The sequence below is a fragment of the Camelus bactrianus genome, chromosome 9 (assembly GCF_048773025.1).
Source record: "Camelus bactrianus isolate YW-2024 breed Bactrian camel chromosome 9, ASM4877302v1, whole genome shotgun sequence".
Taxonomy (NCBI): Eukaryota; Metazoa; Chordata; class Mammalia; order Artiodactyla; family Camelidae; genus Camelus; species Camelus bactrianus.
Window position 1 is genome coordinate 6,997,085 of NC_133547.1, and position 16,840 is coordinate 7,013,924.

At 51.5% G+C, this 16,840-nt stretch overlaps 1 protein-coding gene and 1 long non-coding RNA gene across 4 annotated transcripts in view; one reads left to right on the top strand and one right to left on the bottom strand.

Annotated features, from left to right (window-relative positions):
- Window positions 1–14,145, bottom strand: part of SULT2B1 (sulfotransferase family 2B member 1) — a 34,467-nt gene extending 20,322 nt beyond the window's left edge. The window contains exon 1 of the mRNA XM_010947115.3: window positions 14,012–14,145. Coding sequence (XP_010945417.2) covers window positions 14,012–14,082 — 71 coding nt within the window. The 5' untranslated portion in view covers window positions 14,083–14,145. The remainder of the gene's footprint in view (window positions 1–14,011) is intronic.
- The window catches only part of LOC141578577 (uncharacterized), a 31,260-nt gene continuing 14,945 nt past the window's right edge, over window positions 526–16,840 (top strand). The window contains exons 1-2 of one of the 3 annotated variants that reach the window (XR_012508980.1): window positions 526–2,163; window positions 6,705–6,814. This is a non-coding gene — a long non-coding RNA (uncharacterized LOC141578577). The remainder of the gene's footprint in view (window positions 2,164–6,704; window positions 6,815–16,840) is intronic. The other 2 variants (XR_012508979.1, XR_012508978.1) reach the window with 2 other exon arrangements.

Here is a 16,840-nt window from a genome sequence, read left to right on the forward strand (position 1 = left end):
CACTTGAAGAATGAGCAGTGATTTGATGGGGCAGGGAGAAGATACCAGGGGCCTCTTTTCCAGGGACCTCCCAGTCTGATCTCCAAAGAGAACTCCCCATTCCTGGTAGCTTTAGGCCTTTTTGCCTGAAATGGGTCAAATTCATTCTTTCAGCCCACAAATACTTACCCAGCATCTACCTTGTGCCAGACACTGGGGGACACAAAAGTGAGTGCAGCTGACAAAAACCCCTATTGCAGGGGGAGGGTATAGCTCAGTGGTAGAGTGCATGCCTAGCATGCACAAGGTCAGGGTTCAACCCCCAGTACCTCCATTAAAAAAAATAAGTAAACCTAATTACCTCCTCCTCCCCCCCAAAACACTCAAAAACAAAACAATAACAATGCTTTATAAAATTAAAAAAAAAACCTCTATTGCGGTTTATGTTTGAAGGAACAATAAAATTAACACAAAATGTTCTAAATGTTGTGTATTGGATAGTGATAGGGGAAACAAGCAGGTGGGGGCTAGGGAGCATCTAGGGTTGGGAGGGTTTGCAATTTTAGGTCGATGGAGTCAGGGGAGGGCCCTCGGGGGAGGTGACCTTTGAACAGACTTGAAGGAGGTGAGGAAAGAGTCATGTGTGGGTACCAGAAAGAACAGTGTGTGCAAAGGAGGGAGGGAGGGCAGGCTGCTGGGATTCTGGGGTTTTGTGGGACTGGAACTGCCCCCCAACTCCTGTGTGTGGACCCTATCCGGCCAAGAATGTGATTGCATCTGGCTGCGGCTGCGGCTGCGGCTGCGGCTGCACCAGGAGTTTCTCTGCAGCCCCGCGGTCCTGCTGACTCACAGCGGGAGCCTGCGATCAACCCTCCTTTCTCTAGAGAACGCTGCCAAGACTCCACTAGTCTGAGCTGCATTCTATGCGCCTCCGTTCCCAGAACACCCTGTGCGGTGGTCAGCCGCCCTTTGCCTGGGCTGTCTCTCTTACAGGAGTGCTCTTTTTCACCTCTCGAAATTCCACTTGGAGCCCATCTGGGCAAGCATCTCACATTCTCTGGCCACCTCCACCTCAGCGGAATGACTCATGCCTTGGCCAGAATGCAGAAAAGGCTCTTTGACTGTCCTGCCTTCCCCTGCTGCGGCAGCAGGGAGAGTAATTAGAGTAACCTCTTTGGGAGCTCACTTGGCAACGTTTAAATTACACAGGCCTCCTCTGCTAAAGAAAACATTCCCTCCATGCGCATGGTTCCCCACCTCAGCACCCTGTTTGCTTCTTTTACAGCCCTTTTAATACTTAGTAACTATTTTCTTTGTCTATTAACTTCTTTAAATCAATCTTCCCCGCTAGTAGTGGAGCTACAAGGGAGCAGAAATTCCCCTCCTCACAGGTCCCCCCTCCAAGAACCAGAGTCTGACAGGCAGGCAACACTCCATTATTTTTGTTAGATGCACAAATGAACATGACCCCCCAGAATTTTAAGGGATGGGGCCCCCCTAAGGAAGTGCCAGAAGAAATATGTTCCACTGTGAAGGAAAAGCCGGGCTGGGCCTACTTGTAAATCTAAGTGTAACAAGTGTCGGATTACTGATCTGAGTTCTGCTGGGCTAACTGGTAAATCTAAGTTAATAAGTGTCGGTTAGCTGATTCCCTGCTCATTTTCTTTTTTTGCTAGCCAGTTAGATTTTCAGAGAGACATATCTGGCCTTGGAATATTAGTTTGCTGCCTCCCTGCCTCTACTTTTGTGACAATGATGCTGCTAAAGCTGTTCCACGCCTATTGGCTGAAAACCCCAAGCTTGTACTTTACCCTATAAAACCTCATGCGCACGTCTTGGAGGTGCTCAGAGCTTCGGAGCAGAAGCCCCTCTGAGCCTGCTGGCGTAATACATCTGAGTACTCCAACCCTCCGAGTGGTGCTTGTTTCTTGCTGGCCTCTCATTTCCGTAACATTTCTGGAGGCCCCAGCGAGATTCAACCACGCCGGCCCCTTGAGCCACTGGACTGGTGGCTCCAGCCGACTAGGGGACCGGACTTCAGCAGGGAACGAGGTGGTGCCGCCTGACGATAATTCCGGGTTCTCCTTCGTGACGGTGACTCGGCCCCCCTGTGTGGCTGGGCTACAACCAGAGCCAGACTCGGTGGAGGGAAGGACAGACTCACCAGGTGGCCGTCCGGACAAGGTAGGAACCCCCGGGAGGAATCAGGTCCTGTCCCAGTGGACAGAAGAGGAGGCTGATCCCCTCCTACAGGAAACAGGATATTGGGATTGGTGGGAGGACTGTTGTTAACCTCTGTGTGTGTGAGTGAATGTGCATCCTGTGAAGCATGCGATCAGGCTCGAGTTTGTAGCTCCACGGCATTCTGCTATGGAGTTCGAGTGAGTTCCAACCTGCAGTTCTGTGGTGACCTCATACGGCTCAGGGAGGTATCGGTCCCTCAGGGTCCCTATTGGAGTCAGCGGCTTATACTGACCCACCAAAGCTAAGAGGCACCTTCGTCCCCGTGAGGGGAGCGGCCAGGCGGACGCAGCAAAAACCCTCCCTTGTCTTGTCTGCAACACCTGCACAGGGTGGCTACACTGGGAGGGAAAGGGACATAAAACAGCATAGAAGTAAACGACCCCTGTGCCCTTGGGGACTAAAATGAGACTACTTTAAAAAAGTTTCAGATGCGACCTTGTCACCAGTCCCCCAGAATATCCTGTCATGATTAATAAACCACCCTCAATACTACCCCTCTGTCTAAAATACAGCCCGCAAGACCTGAGCCAGAGGGAGCCACCCCAGGACTGGCTAAAACCCTCTTTTGAGGTCCCCTTTTTGGTCCATTTATTCTGCCACCGGATGGCCATCCCGGCCTCATATTTTGTCAATTTAGGCTACAGAGAAGGCTTTGTGCAGGGACCCCCTAGAGCTCATCCAGGCCCAGGAGAACCTCAGGGACAAGTGCCTATTGTGAAACCCTAACTCACTGGCAGCTCTTCCAGCCAAGCAGATAGATATTAGGCCCAGCCAGGCAACAGGGTTTTTTTTTTTTTAAAATTTTCACTGTTCTGAGTGGAAAAAACCAGAAATACTGGGGTCACAGTCCTTGGTGCCAGGAGCAGACCCACACCTATAGGCCGTAAAATCTGTCAACTAATAATAGTGGGAGCCTCTAAATCAAAGCCGACAGTTCTGGACTGCACGATTAAAAATTTCCAAAAGGTGTTCTCAGGAAACTATAGAGTTTAATGACCCCTGGCAGGTTCCATACTTTGTGAAAATTTAAATGGTTGACCTTTGGAGTCGGGTGGCCCTCAGGAGAAACTCTGGACCTCGCAACAGTGCGAGCAGTCTATTGAATAATCACCGGAACCCCAGGCCACCCAGTTCAATTCCCTTATGTTGACTCCTGGCTAAATATCGCCCAGAATCTACCCTCATGGATTTGGTTCTGCTCAAATGGATCTGGACGATGCAAGATATTAGCAGCTCAGCTGGTCCAGGCAAAAACAAAAAAACAGAAACAAAAACAAAAACCAGATAGAGAAAAGCCTGTTTTCCAGGGAGACACAGAGGATGAGATGTGCCTGCCCCCTTTGTATGCACCCGGGGCACCGACACCTCCGGTCCCACTGGAGACATGGCCACCCTCTGTGTCACCACCTTCCCAACCTGAGGACCCAGAGGCAGAGCCCAGCCCCCAGCCTGAGCCTGCAGGAAGGAGACTCTGCTCAGCACAAGCCGGGAGGCCAGCACCGCCGGCCCTCCAAATGCCGCTGCGGGGGACACAAGGGCCCCAGCAAGCTGGGGAGGACGGGACTGTTCAGCCCAGGCGCCCCGTACTCTGCTACCAACCCTTTAGCACTACAGCCCTTCTCAATTGGCGCCGTCATACTCCTTCCTACTCTGAAAAACCGCAGGCATTTCAATCACATCATGGTCTGAACAGAATTAAAAAAGAGCTTCCACAATAATAGCAGATGAAGAGCCACTGGTAAATCGGTCAGGATTTTTGGCCTGCCCTCCAAAAAAGAAAAAGAAAAAGAAAAAGGAGCAAAAAGTGTTGGAGCGGGCTGTGTTTAACATCAGGAGGAACACCCCGGCACCGCCTCCACCTCGGCGGCCACTGCTGCCACCACCACCGCCGCCACAGCTGTCGGGGAGCGCCGGCCCCTGCCCAGTCCCGAAGTGATGCTGGGACAGTCATGGGGCTTTCTCACGGAGACATGCCAATATTTGGTCTCTGTCCAGACCACGATGATTTCTACTTGGTGGTGTGTGACGACTGTAATCAGGCTGTCAAACCGCAGGCTCTGATTGACCTTGTAGAGTCTGTCTTTCATTCTCACCAGCCCACCTGGGAAGATGTTCGCCAGCTGCTTCTGACTCTTTTCAATATGGAGGAAAAGAGACACATTCTCACTGAAGCACGAAAATGGCTGCAGGGCCGAGCCCCCAGGGACACATTAAATGCTCAGGGGTGGGCTATGACACGGGCCCCTGACACCAGACTAGACTGTGACTTTCTCTCGGAGTCCTGACTCAAAATGTGGGGCCTGTGGCCTATTTGTCTAAAAGACTGGACCCTGTGGCATCAGGATGGCCACCCTGTCTACGGGCCCTCGCTGCCACAGCCCCCGGTCACGAGGCAGACAAACTCACACTGGGACAGACTTTAAATGTAAAAGTGCCCCATTCTGTGGTGGCCCTGATAAACAGCCCAGGTTACAAATGGATAACTAACACAAGGATGACCCACTACCAGGGGCTTCTATGTGAAAATCCAAGAGTCCGTCTAGAGACTGTGCGAACCTTAAACCCAGCCACATATTTTCCTGAAGGGGAAGGGCAGCCTGACCATGACTACGAAGAAATCATCGAAGAGGTGTACGCGAGCAGGCCTGATCTAACCGACAAGCCCCTGCAAAACCCAGACCTGGAACTTTTCACAGACGGCAGCAGTTACATGCAGGATAGACAACGGCGAGCAGGTTACGCTGTGTCAACAATCCGAGAGGTAATAAAAGCAGAGTCCCTTCCCCCAGGATGGTCTGCTCAGCGAGCAGAGATCTGGACACTGGTCCAGGCACTAAGGGAAGGGAAAGGAAAATGAGCCAATATATACACCGATTCCAAATATGCATTTGCAACCTTGCATGTACATGGAGCCATCTATAAGGAGAGAGGACTTTTGGCTGCCGGGGAAAAAAAGATCAAAAACAAAGAAGAAATTTTACAGTTACTGGAGGCAGTATGGGATCCAAAGAAGGTGGCCGTTATTCACTGTAAGGGACACCAAAAAGGAAATGACCCTGTGAGCCAGGGAAACAGGCTGGCTAATCAAAAGGCAAGAGAGGCAGCCACCTAAAAACACTCAATAATTAAAATTATGGCAGCGCCAGAGCTACCCACTGCCCCAGAATATAGCCACGATGAAAACAATTGGGCACAGGCCAAACAAGGGAAGGAAGCAAAGGACGGATGGTGGATCATGACGGATGGATGGAAGGGTTTTCATCCCGGAATGACTAGCTTATCGCATAGGCCAACAACAGCACGAAGCCACACAACGGGAAAAATGGCTTTGGAGGCCCTCCAAATGTGATATTTCCCGATTTCTCGTCTCCCTACTCTGTGCACATCAGTCTCCCAGCGCTGCTTGCTCTGTGCTGAAAACAACCCAAAACAAGGGCCCACTGGGCCAACGAAAATACAATGATGCAGATTGGCTCCCTTCAAAGATTTAAAAGTGTACTTTACTAAACTGGGACACAGTAAGGGATATAAGTACCTGCTGGTTTTCGTCTGCACCTTCACAGGGTGGGTAAAATCCTAAGACACTAAAAACACAGCATACCAGCCTCAAAGCTCAGGGAAGCTGTTAAAGCTGCAGTAATCATCCCTTGGATCCACCACTCCAGGGTTAAGAGAGCGACTTCACCTCGGACAGAGGGTCCCTAAAGAATTGAGAGCATCCCAGGAGACCCGCTCAAGATCAAGATCAAGAGGGACCAGAAGAAGATTGAGGAGCCCTGCTCTAGCCACACCCGGAAGCTGGCTAGTCAACGCACGGCCGAAGCTTGAGGAAAGTGCAGTGAAACTGTTAAATGTATGCCTCATGTGCTCCCTCGCCTCTTCCCTTGTTTGCTATACCAGCCTGCGTATTGGCAGTGGGGCTGGCCAGCACCGCCCCTCCTGACTGGGATATAGGCCATAGGATCCTGATAGCTGTTTTATACTTTGTTATAACTAGTGCCATCACCGCAGCGTCATGTCTAAGATAATCATAAGGCTGATGTTACTGATGCTAATGCCCTCACTCCCCTTGCTAGTGGGGCTCGAAATGGCAGCAGGGGTGGGCACAGAAATTGGTGGCATAGCCTCATCCTCTTATTACTATTATCAGCTTACAGGTGAGTTCAGCCAGGATCTCCAATAAATAACAGAAACCCTGGGAGCGCTGCAAAATCAGATTGACTCTCTGGCCGAGGTGGTCTCACAAAACAGGAGGGGTCTGGACCTACTCATAGCCAGAGAGGGGGGACTGGGCCTCTTCCTTAACGAAGAGTGCTGTTTTTATGCCAATCAATCAGGAAATGTCAGAGGGATGGTTCAAGGGTTACAAGACCGAGTGAAAAAGAGGAAACATATTTTAGACAAGAGCCCATGGACAGGCCCGTGGGGCTGGACCTCCTGGCTGGCACCGTTCATAAGTCCCTTGCTCCTGATTTTTACAGCTCTGCTGTTTGGGCCCTGTGTCCTGAACTTCCTGACCTGCTTTGCCAGTGAGCGGATAGAGACTATGAAACTCCAGATGTTAGCCTCCAATTATGAGCCCCTGCAACAGGTAAATGATGATGCTCACTCCAGCAAGGGTTGTGAACGCACCAAGAGAGGGGAATGTGAAGGAAAAGCCGGGCTGGGCCTACTTGTAAATCTAAGTGTAACAAGTGTCGGATTACTGATCTGAGTTCTGCTGGGCTAACTGGTAAATCTAAGTTAATAAGTGTCGGTTTGCTGATTCCCTGCTCATGTTTTTTGCTAGCCAGCTGGATTTTCAGAGAGACATATCTGGCCTTGGAATGTTAGTTTGCTGCCTCCCTGCCTCCTCTTTTGTGATCATGATGCTGCTAAAGCTGTTCTACGCCTATTGGCCAAATACCCCAAGCTTGTAATTAACCCTATAAAACCTCATGCACACGTCTTGGAGGTGCTCAGAGCTTCAGAGCAGAAGCCCCTCTGAGCCCGCTGGCGTAATACATCTGAGTACTCCAACCCTCCGAGTGGGGCTTGTTTCTTGGCTGGCCTGTCATTTCCGTAGCACCAGGACTGCTGATTCCAACAGTGTTTATAAGACCAGAACGACAGGGAACCAGATAAACAAATCAGGACTGGATGAATAAATCACAGCCAGCAAACATTGGAATCCAGCCATTCTAAAGGAGGCATTTATGTTTTGATAGGGATTTGGGTTACACGTATTTTTCTCAAAACTGGTGCGCTGCAGTTTTTCAGTGTTCTGTACATAAACATCATCTTTAAAAGAAAAACATAAGCAATTATTGAAGTCCATTTAATGATATGCAGCCTGGAATGTTTAAGGTGGTATGTTCTGATGTCTGCAATTTACTATTTTGAAATGCATCACAAATATGGACGGATTGCTGGATGAAGAGAAAGATAAACAGATATATGATAGGACAAATGTAATAAAAGTTTTTGAAGGAGAAGGTATAGTTCAGTGGTGAAGTGAGTGCTTAGCATGCACAAGGTTCTGGGTTCAATCCCCAGTACCTCCATTAAAAAATTTTCTTAAATTTTTTTTAAAGTTTAGGTGTACTTGGTATAGAGGAGTGTTCACTGGGATAATTCCTCCAATATTTGTATATGCTTTGAAATTTTCATAGCTGTTACAAAGAGTGAAAAGGCAAGAGGCAGAGACAGATATAAAGTAGCATCTTAATTATGTTGAAAAAATAAGTAAAAGCAAGCTATACACATAAACAGAAATTCTCTGGCAGGCAAGCATTGAAAGTGTTGACTCCAGGGATGGGTCTGGGGTGGTTATGGAAACTAGAATTTTCCGCTTTTCTGTACGCCTTGAATTTGGAATAATGAACACAGCGGCAGTGACTGCCACGTGTCCGCCCTCTGCTTAGCATAATATTCTTGACATGTATCCTTGTTTGTGTGTACATCAGAGTCGGTCCTTTTTATGGCTGAATAGAATTCGACTGTATATATAAATCACAGTGTGTTGACCCGTGCAGGCCCAGCTATTATGCATAAAACCACTGTGACCATCCTTGTCTTCTTGTGGAACCTAAGTTCTCATCTCTCTTGGGCAAATAAGTAGCATCGGAATTGCTGGCTCATAGGGTGGGGGTCATATTGCTTGGATTATAGTAACTTTGTAGATTTTAAGGTCTGATAGGGTATATTCTCCTTCCCTGTTCTTTTTTCTTCCCTTGGCAATTCCTGCACATTTAAAATCTATACACACTTTTAAACGATTAAAAAAAAAACAATTGAGATATATCACTGACATTACTTTTATGATAATGATAATAATAGAGAAAAATCTAGCTAAAGAAATTAATCACTCTCTTGAAATTCTCAGGGTTCTTGGTCCTGCATCCCTGGCTCTGTCTCTCAGCAGATTCTTTGTGGGCCTGTTGGCCTGCACTGCCCGCCCCTCCCCTGGGTCCCCAGGCCAGCACAGCCAGTGTTGTTCTGCTCCCACCATCAAGTTCAACTTGTTCCCTGCGTTCTCCATGCTCCACCACTCAGTTGAATCTCTGCATGTGCTGTGCCTTTGGCCTGAAGGCTCTTCTCGACTTTTCTCTCTTTCCTTACTCTCTACCTCTTTCTCTCTCCCTTCCAACAGAACTTTCCATGATGATGGAAATGGACTTTTTTTTTTAAATGAAGATACTGGGGATTGAGCCAAGGACCTTGTGCATGCTTAGCATACGCTCTACCACTGAGCTCTACCCTCCAGCCCGCCCCCCTACTATTCTGCACTGCTGCTGTGGCCACTGGCCACATGAACCCTTGAAATGATGACACTGCAAACAGGGTGCTAAACATTTACTGGTTATTTAATTATTACTGATTTCAACTGAAACACTGACACTCCATTCAATTCCTGGAAAATTTTGGTCTGGAGGTTGGACTCAGTGATCCCATTTGGGGTGACAAGTGCCGGGTGAAGGTTATGGCCCCAGAGGGGCAGCCTCTTCTGTAGTTCGAGGCCCCTGTCTGAGCCCTTTGTCTAGCATGCGGGTAAAGAGCGAGGTCTCTGGAGCAAATCCCAGAGGTGCGAGCCCCCCCGCCCCGGGCCTGTTTTCCCATCTGTAACGTGGAAATCCTAGCATCCTTGCCCTCACAGGGCTGTTGTGAAGCTATGCGCACAAGCCTGGCGCGTGGCCAATGCCCAGGAAAGCCGTAATTATTATCCTGCTTCACCCCATCCCCACCCTTCCTGGTCCCTGGGTTCCTGGCTCAGGAGTGGTCACAGGAATTAGAGAAGGAGGACAGAAAACCAAGCAATCCCTGACTCAGCAGAGAGTAGCGGGTCTGGCCTGTCCGTCCCGGGGCATCACCCACCACGCCCATTTCACAGATGCGCAGCTCCGCCCATTTCACAAGTGCGCAGCTCCCACAGAGACCTTGTCTGTTCGGCGGGTCCCAGCTGGTGAGCGATATGGGCGGGGTTTGAACTCAGGGTTGTCTTCCTGCAGGCTGCTATTCTTGCCTGCAGTGGCCTTGTCCTCGGGGCCCAGGTCCTGGCCGGGACCCCACTCCCCGGTGAGTAGCTGGCCACACCTCTCCTAGGACTTTGATTCAAGCCTCCCAGCGTGACTAGGGTCTCCCTTCCCGCCTTGGCCTTCGCTACCAGCGATGGTCCGCTGGGTCCCACTCCCTCTCCTAGAGCCTACCTTCCGCAAACAGGGTTGCTCAGTTTTTTCCAACTGGGTCCTGAAGGATCCCCCTTCCCGATCCTTGTGCTGGACCCCCAGGAACACGTCCCCCCCTTCCACTCCCCAGCCTCTAGAGAGCAAGCGGGAACCAAAACACATCCCACCCTTCACTCTCCACGCCTGGGTCCCTTTGCTCAGGGGGAGGTGGGAGCTGTGAGCACTTCTTTTTAATTCTTAACAAGGCACTTTATTAGTGGAGGTCCAGAACCCCCCTGCCCCGACTTCTCTCTGCCTGCCCAGAATTCCACCCAGGCGACAAGATCCAATATCTAATTATTTGTTTATTGCCTTTTTATTATCAGACCGCCTCCCCTTGGCAGAAGCAGCTCCATAACCCACAGGGCTTATGCTTCAAGTAGCTGGCTGGCCTTCTCCCCAAGGAAGGAGGGGCTGGGGTTGTAAAACCAGGGTTGGCAGCCTTAACCATAAGGAGGGTGAGATCAGAAAGGACCTTTTTGGGGGTTCTCTGAGATCAGAGGGAGGGGAGGGGCAGCAACCGTGAGTCCAAATGCCAGCTGGGCTTCTGGCCTTGACCTTCTCCAGAAGGGCCTGGACAAAGTACAGCCCAGTACACAAGGTATCCAGGTAATACAGCAGAACACTGAGGACCTGCTAAGCCTCCTATTTGGGCAGGGGCTACCTCCTTGATCCTGCTGCTCCCTCATTTTGCTTCTCCCCAATTTCATTTCGCATCTGCCCATCCCATCCAGGGCGTGACAGAGTCAGGCTGTCCCAGTTCACATCCTGACTACACCTCACTTAACAGCTGTGTGACCTTGGGCAAGTCACTGAACCTCTCTGGGCCTCAATTGCTTTTGTTACAAATGGGATGATCATAAGTAATCATTCACCTGAGTTAATCTCAAACAGTTGTTGTGAGGATAAAATGAGATAATACGTGGGAAATATTCAGCAAATGAGCATTAAAAAAATTCTATAGGGATTAACGCCTCTTGGGTTTGTCTCTGTTGGCTCTGCCGCCTGTAAACTGTGCATAAATGCCTGGGTCCTTCTTACCCCCTGTTTCTAACTTTTTCCTCTTTAAATTTTGGTTTTGCCCTTCAGATCCCTTTTTAGTCCATGGGATACATACACATCTACATGGAACACACAGAGAATTTCTAAACCATAATTCATAACATACCCCATGAACTCAAACATTCTGAGCACTCTGTCTTGCGGGTCTCTCTGGCCTCCTCCATGTCCCGCTGGCCTCCCACCACCCCACACCCCAACCACTGTCCCAAGTTAAATCCTTGTCAGCCACTTGTGTTTTTTTTAAAGACAGTTTGATCACATATGCCTGTAACAATACATTGCTTATCTTTTCTTTGTGGGGGTGGAGGTGAGGGTTAAAAGAATCAGGCTGCAGAGGGCGTCCTGGGAATCGCTTCTTGCCCTTGACATTGAGTCACTCATTCACTTCCCTCAGCTGGTGTCCGTTGTCTCCTCCCCTGCCTGTCCTCCACCCCCGACTCACCCTGCAAGCGCCAACTCAAAGCCTGCCTAATCTCCCCTCCATTCATTCCTTGACATCATCCTCAGAGACTTTGCAGGGCCCCCAGCCGAGGACCACAGAGGTGGTCCCAACTATGTCTCGGTCTGTGAACTGGTCAGCCTTTTGGTGCCATGGTACGGGCTTGAAGCTAGAAGTGTGATCTGGGACCTACCTGTGGTGGCCAAGAGTCTTAAGGAGGAGGAGTTTCCCTGATGAGAGAGAGGGAGGTCATCCCAGGCAAAGGAGACGTCAGGTGCAAAGGCCCGGAGATGTGAGATCTGGACCGAAGGAGATGTGGAAGCAGCCAAGTGGGACCCAGGCAGTGAGGAAGGTGGGGATGGAGAGAGTTGGGCAGAGGCAGTCCCACAGAGGGAGTAGGGCTGGCAGCAGAACCCCAGCTCCACTCCCCCATTTAAAACCAGAGCAGTTCTGTTTTGATCTCTATTACGTATTTCTGCTTGGATGTAAGATTTCTCTTGGACCAAGGAATCTGTGTCTTAAAAAGATTTTGGAAATTGTCACTGTGGGTGCTGGGGAGCCATGGAAGGGACTTGAGCAGAATAAGCCCAGGGGGCGATTAGGAGATTAGAAAAGACTGCTCTGGGAATCCCAGCAGAGAAAACCTTATATGCAAAGTCACTGGGGCAGGGAACAGTGAGGCATAGCCAGGGAATCTGAAGTAATAGGGCTGATGGAATGCAGGTGAGGGAGAAGATTGTACTGGAGAGGCTGGGGTGCCTGGACCTGGAGGGCCTCGGGACTGGGAGCAGGGGAGGGGCAGCTCTGGGAAGGACTGGAGGTGGGGAGGCCTGGGCGAGGACCTAGGGGTGAAGATGAGGCCTGAGCTGGGGCCATGGGAATGGAGAGAGTCAGGGGACAGGGGAGTGAGTTGGGGAGTGGCAGAGTGTAGGAGGGAGAGGAATGAAGGGACAAGGACAATGTTGGGGGGAGGGGGCCTGACGTGGTGACTGGTGGGGCATCCCTGAGATGGCAGCGTGAGAGGAGGAGCAATTCCGTGGAAGCCAATTCTGCACAACCCTGGACATTGTGTCAGAGTGCCCTGGGGTTCAGTGCCCTCATGAGAGGCATTTTTCTGGATCCAGGGGATTCCAGAAGCTCACGGAAAAGGAGGTTTGAGGTCCTGAGGGCACCTCCCAGGGGGCTGCAGAATTCAGGTCCAGAAGTATCTTATAGGTGAGGGTTATTTACCCCATTTCTCAGATGAGGAAACTGAGGCTGGGAGAGAACAAATGACTGGATCAAGGTCACGCACTGAGGCCAACTGGCTGTGTGAGGGCAGAGAAGAGAGAGGCTCCCAGGGCCTGGTGGGAGGTGAAGTCTTCCTAGAGACAGGCACCCAGGAGGGAAACCAGCTTATCTCAGGAGGGAGAAACTGCAGCACCCAGAGGATGCAGAGAAAAGAATGCCAAGGAGAGAATGCTGGGGACTTTCTCAAGCAGAGCTGGGACCAGCCTGGTGGCCACTCTCACCCTGAGAGGCACAGAGATACCATCAGTCTTGTCTATGTCACACAGCAATGAGAATTCAACTGCTCTGATCTCTGGAGTCTGGGGCACGAGGATGAGGGAGGGGAGGGGAGAGTCTGAAACAGTACAGCCAGGGGTGGCTGGAGGGGCCCAGGAGGCCAGGATAGACTCGCCTGACAGTGAAAGATATCAGGGGTTGGACATCATCAAAACAGCTCGCTGTGTGATCTTAGGCAGGCTGCCTGCCCTCTCTGAGCCTCTGCTTCTCCTCTGAGAAAAGGAGCCGTGGGGAGTGGGGTATCCCTGAGGCTGCTGAGGAAAGGAGAAACCACAGACCTGGGAGTCAGATAGATGGAGTTCAGATTTGCTTCCAAGCAGCATCATGATGGCCCTATCACTTTCCTGCTGAGCCTCCGTTTCCCCATCTGAAAAGCGGGTGCTATAAAAGTCTGTGACTCATTCCTAGGAACAAAGGAGCCACACTTCAGAGGTGAGGAGTGATCTGTCCTCACCACTCCTACAAGGACTGAGGAGTCTCAGGTCCCTCCTCTGGGCCCCCAAGTACCCCCGTGGGGCATGGCTGTGGCTCTGGGGCTCTGCTCCCTCCAGAATGCCGCCCATCTCTGCTGTTCCATCCTCCCGCAAACAAAGTGGCACATTCAGAGCCCCCAGGAGGGAAAGCACCCCAGCTTGCGGGATTTGGGGGGTGTCTGGGGAGGAAAGGGGGTACAACAGGCACCCTTGTTTCCGCAGCTAACACACATCCGGTGCCCTGCTCTCATCCAGTCTGATATCAGAGAGACTGAATGGTTTCTGGGCCCCTTGGACAGACAGAGAAACTGAGGCTCTCAGAGGGACAGGGACACCGCAGGCATCCCACTGGTGACTCAGCCCAGCCTAGGTCACTGACTCCCTTCTCAGGAGGGACCTGCACCCCGGGGTGGACAAGCCCACCCAGCCCAGCCAGGTCTGAGGCTCCGGGAGGCTGGTGGCCACCTTGGCAGAGGCCCCTGGCTCTTGCCCCAGGCCACCTCCTCCAGGGTGGCTGTCATCGCACACTCAGGTCTGGACCTCACCTGATTTCCGAGATGTTTTTCTCATAGGGGTCCCACGCGGCCTGGTTCCCGGGCTCGGCAGGCCCGTCCATGGCAGGAGGGTGAGGGTGGGGAGAGGAGGACGCGCTGGGAGCAGGCGGCACAGGGACCGGGTATGTGCAGCCCTGGCGTCTGCCACCGGGGGAGCCCGCCTGGTGTCTACCTCCACGCCCAAGGGGAGGGGCGGCATCCAGCCGGTTCTCCCGGCTGCTACCCACGCCTCCGAACGGGGGAGAGGCCAGGAGAGAGCCACCCTTCTGTGAGGGCGGGGAGGACAGGTGACAGGCACCTCCTGGGCATCTTGCCCCTGGCTGGTGGCTCTGGGCAGGTCTGTGCCCACCGGGAGCCTCAGTTTGCTCGTCTGACCACAGAGCTAACCTCATCCCAGAGTTCATTCATTCACTCATTCATTCATGCCTTTATTCATTCAAAAAATATTTATTGAGCGCCTCCTGTCTGTCAGGTGCTGTTTTAAGGGTTAGGACACCACTGGGAACCAGACGGACAGAAACTGCCCTGGAGGGCTGACACCGTAAGGGGCACACTGAGAAAGAGATCGAGAGACCAAGAGAGATGCAGCTAGGATTACAGGGGCACAGGCGGGAGAGGGACACTGAGGGACTGACAGAGGGTCAGGGACAGCAAGAGACACCAAGAGACCGAGGGAGAGACAGAGACACACAGAGAGACAGAGATGGTGAGAGAGCAAGGGGAAAAGAGAAACACGGAGGGTCAGAGATAGTGAGAGACACAGAGACGCAGAGATGCAACAGCCAGACCTGGCTGGGTATGGGAGTCTGAAGCTCACAGCGCCTGGTCTGAATCCCACCTCCAGCACCTCCAGCTGCGCAGCCTGCAACCAGTCCCGTCAGCCCCCGTGCCTCGGTTTCCCCACCTGTGAATGGTACCCACGTCATCGGGCTGTTGTGAGGACCAGATGGGACGTTTATCAGGCGCTCAGCGGAGTCTCTAACACACAGTAGGCTCCGCAAAGCCCACATCTCCTTCTGCTCTGTCCCTCCAAACCCAGCTCCTCCCTACCCCCTGGTCTCCTGACCCCTCAGAGACTTAGCATCTGACCACCAGAATCTCCTCGCCAGAAATGACTTATTTTCATAGAACAAAAAATGTGTGTACTTTGTTTAAAAAAAAAAAACACAAACTGAGCTGAGAAGTCCAGAAAGAACATAAGAATCCTTGTGACCTTCCTTCTACTCATGGAGCTAAATACCATTAACATTTTGGTGGTGTCTTTCTAGAAACTTTTCCTCATCGCTCTAGTATGTGCCAGAGAAATTTTAGTTGGATGAATAAATACACAAATATCACCACTTACAAATCTATTTACTGACCAGTACAGTTTGCCATGTGTTGTTGTGTAGGGGAGGGGGAGGGGGCACGTCAGAGTCATGTAATAGATGCAGGAGAGGGCTCAAAGAGAGGGAGTGACTTGCCCAAGTTCACAAAGCATTGTCCACCCTCACTTTGAGGGCAGGCAGAAGACAAGCATCCTGGGGTGTCATGCCCCCCGTCAGTTTATCTGCCTGAAGACCTATCTCTAGGAGGCTGTGGTGTGGAGAGCCTCCCCCTACCTCAGTATGAGCCTTGATGTTCTCATCTGGGAAAAGGGCTCCTTCACAGGGAGGAGGAAAGTCAAGAGAGCCAGCTTTCCCTGTCTGGGGCTGAGTGCACGTCCCATGTTGGGGTGATGGGGGGCTGAGCGAGACATGCTGCCTGGCCTTTGGGCCTGGACTGCCTGGCTTTTGTTCTGCCTTCAATGACCCTTTGTTCCTAGCCCTGAGGAGGTGACAACCTTGCTCTGTCCCTCCCATGGGAACCTCCCTTGAACCCCTTCCCCAGGGCCCTCACAGCGCTGCCAGAACCAGAGGGGAGGGGCACCTAAGACAGCTGGGAGCCTCGAGTTTCCAAGGAGAGGGAGAGTCTAGGGGGAACGGAATGCCCAGATCCTTGAGGGAGACTGGGAGGGAAACTTGCGGGGGACAGCCCTGGGGACAAAAAAGAGCCAAGAAGACCCAGTGAGAGTTTCAAGGAAGATATTTAAAGGAGAAGGCAGGCCTGGAGGCTGTGCCTAGTGAGCAAGGGACCAGCCAAACAAGGAGACACAGAGAATGCTCCCACCTCAGGGCCTTTGCACCTGCTGTTCTTCTGTCTGACATGCTTTTCCCCAGACACCTGGGAGCTTCACTGCCTCCGTTTGTCCAAGTCTGCTCTGTCTCACCTCCTCTGAGCTTGCCCATCAACCTCTCCCTCCCCCTTTCCTGTTCCGCTTTTTCCCGTAGTGCTCATCACCATCTGATATCCTAAATGTTTTACTCCTTGGTCTTTCTGCCTGTCTCCTCATCAGTTAACCCCATTAAGACAAGACTTGTTATCTGTCTTCTGTTGTATCCTAAGGGAAGTGCCTGTAAGAGCTCCTGGAATCAATCAGTGCTGCTGATGGAATGAGTGAATTGTCACAGGGTGATGGGGAATGAGGGATGGGTAGCAGTGGTGCATGGAGGAGTTGGTTGAATCCCTTCAGAACATGGGGATGAAGATGGGGAGATGCAAAGCCTGATTGTAGAGGGTGAGAGGCCCAGACTCCTAAGGAGGTGGCAAGAGGACCCAGAAGACACAAGTAGCATCTTATCCAATGACAAGGGGAAGGGACAGTAATGGGGACCACTGACCCCAGAGAAATGGATCTGGGGGGCCTAGGCATCTGGGGATAAGGAAGAGACTTGGAAACAGGTAGGAAGGAGAAGGTGGGAAACCCAGTGCCAGCTGTTGGGGTGGGAGGCACTGAAAGGA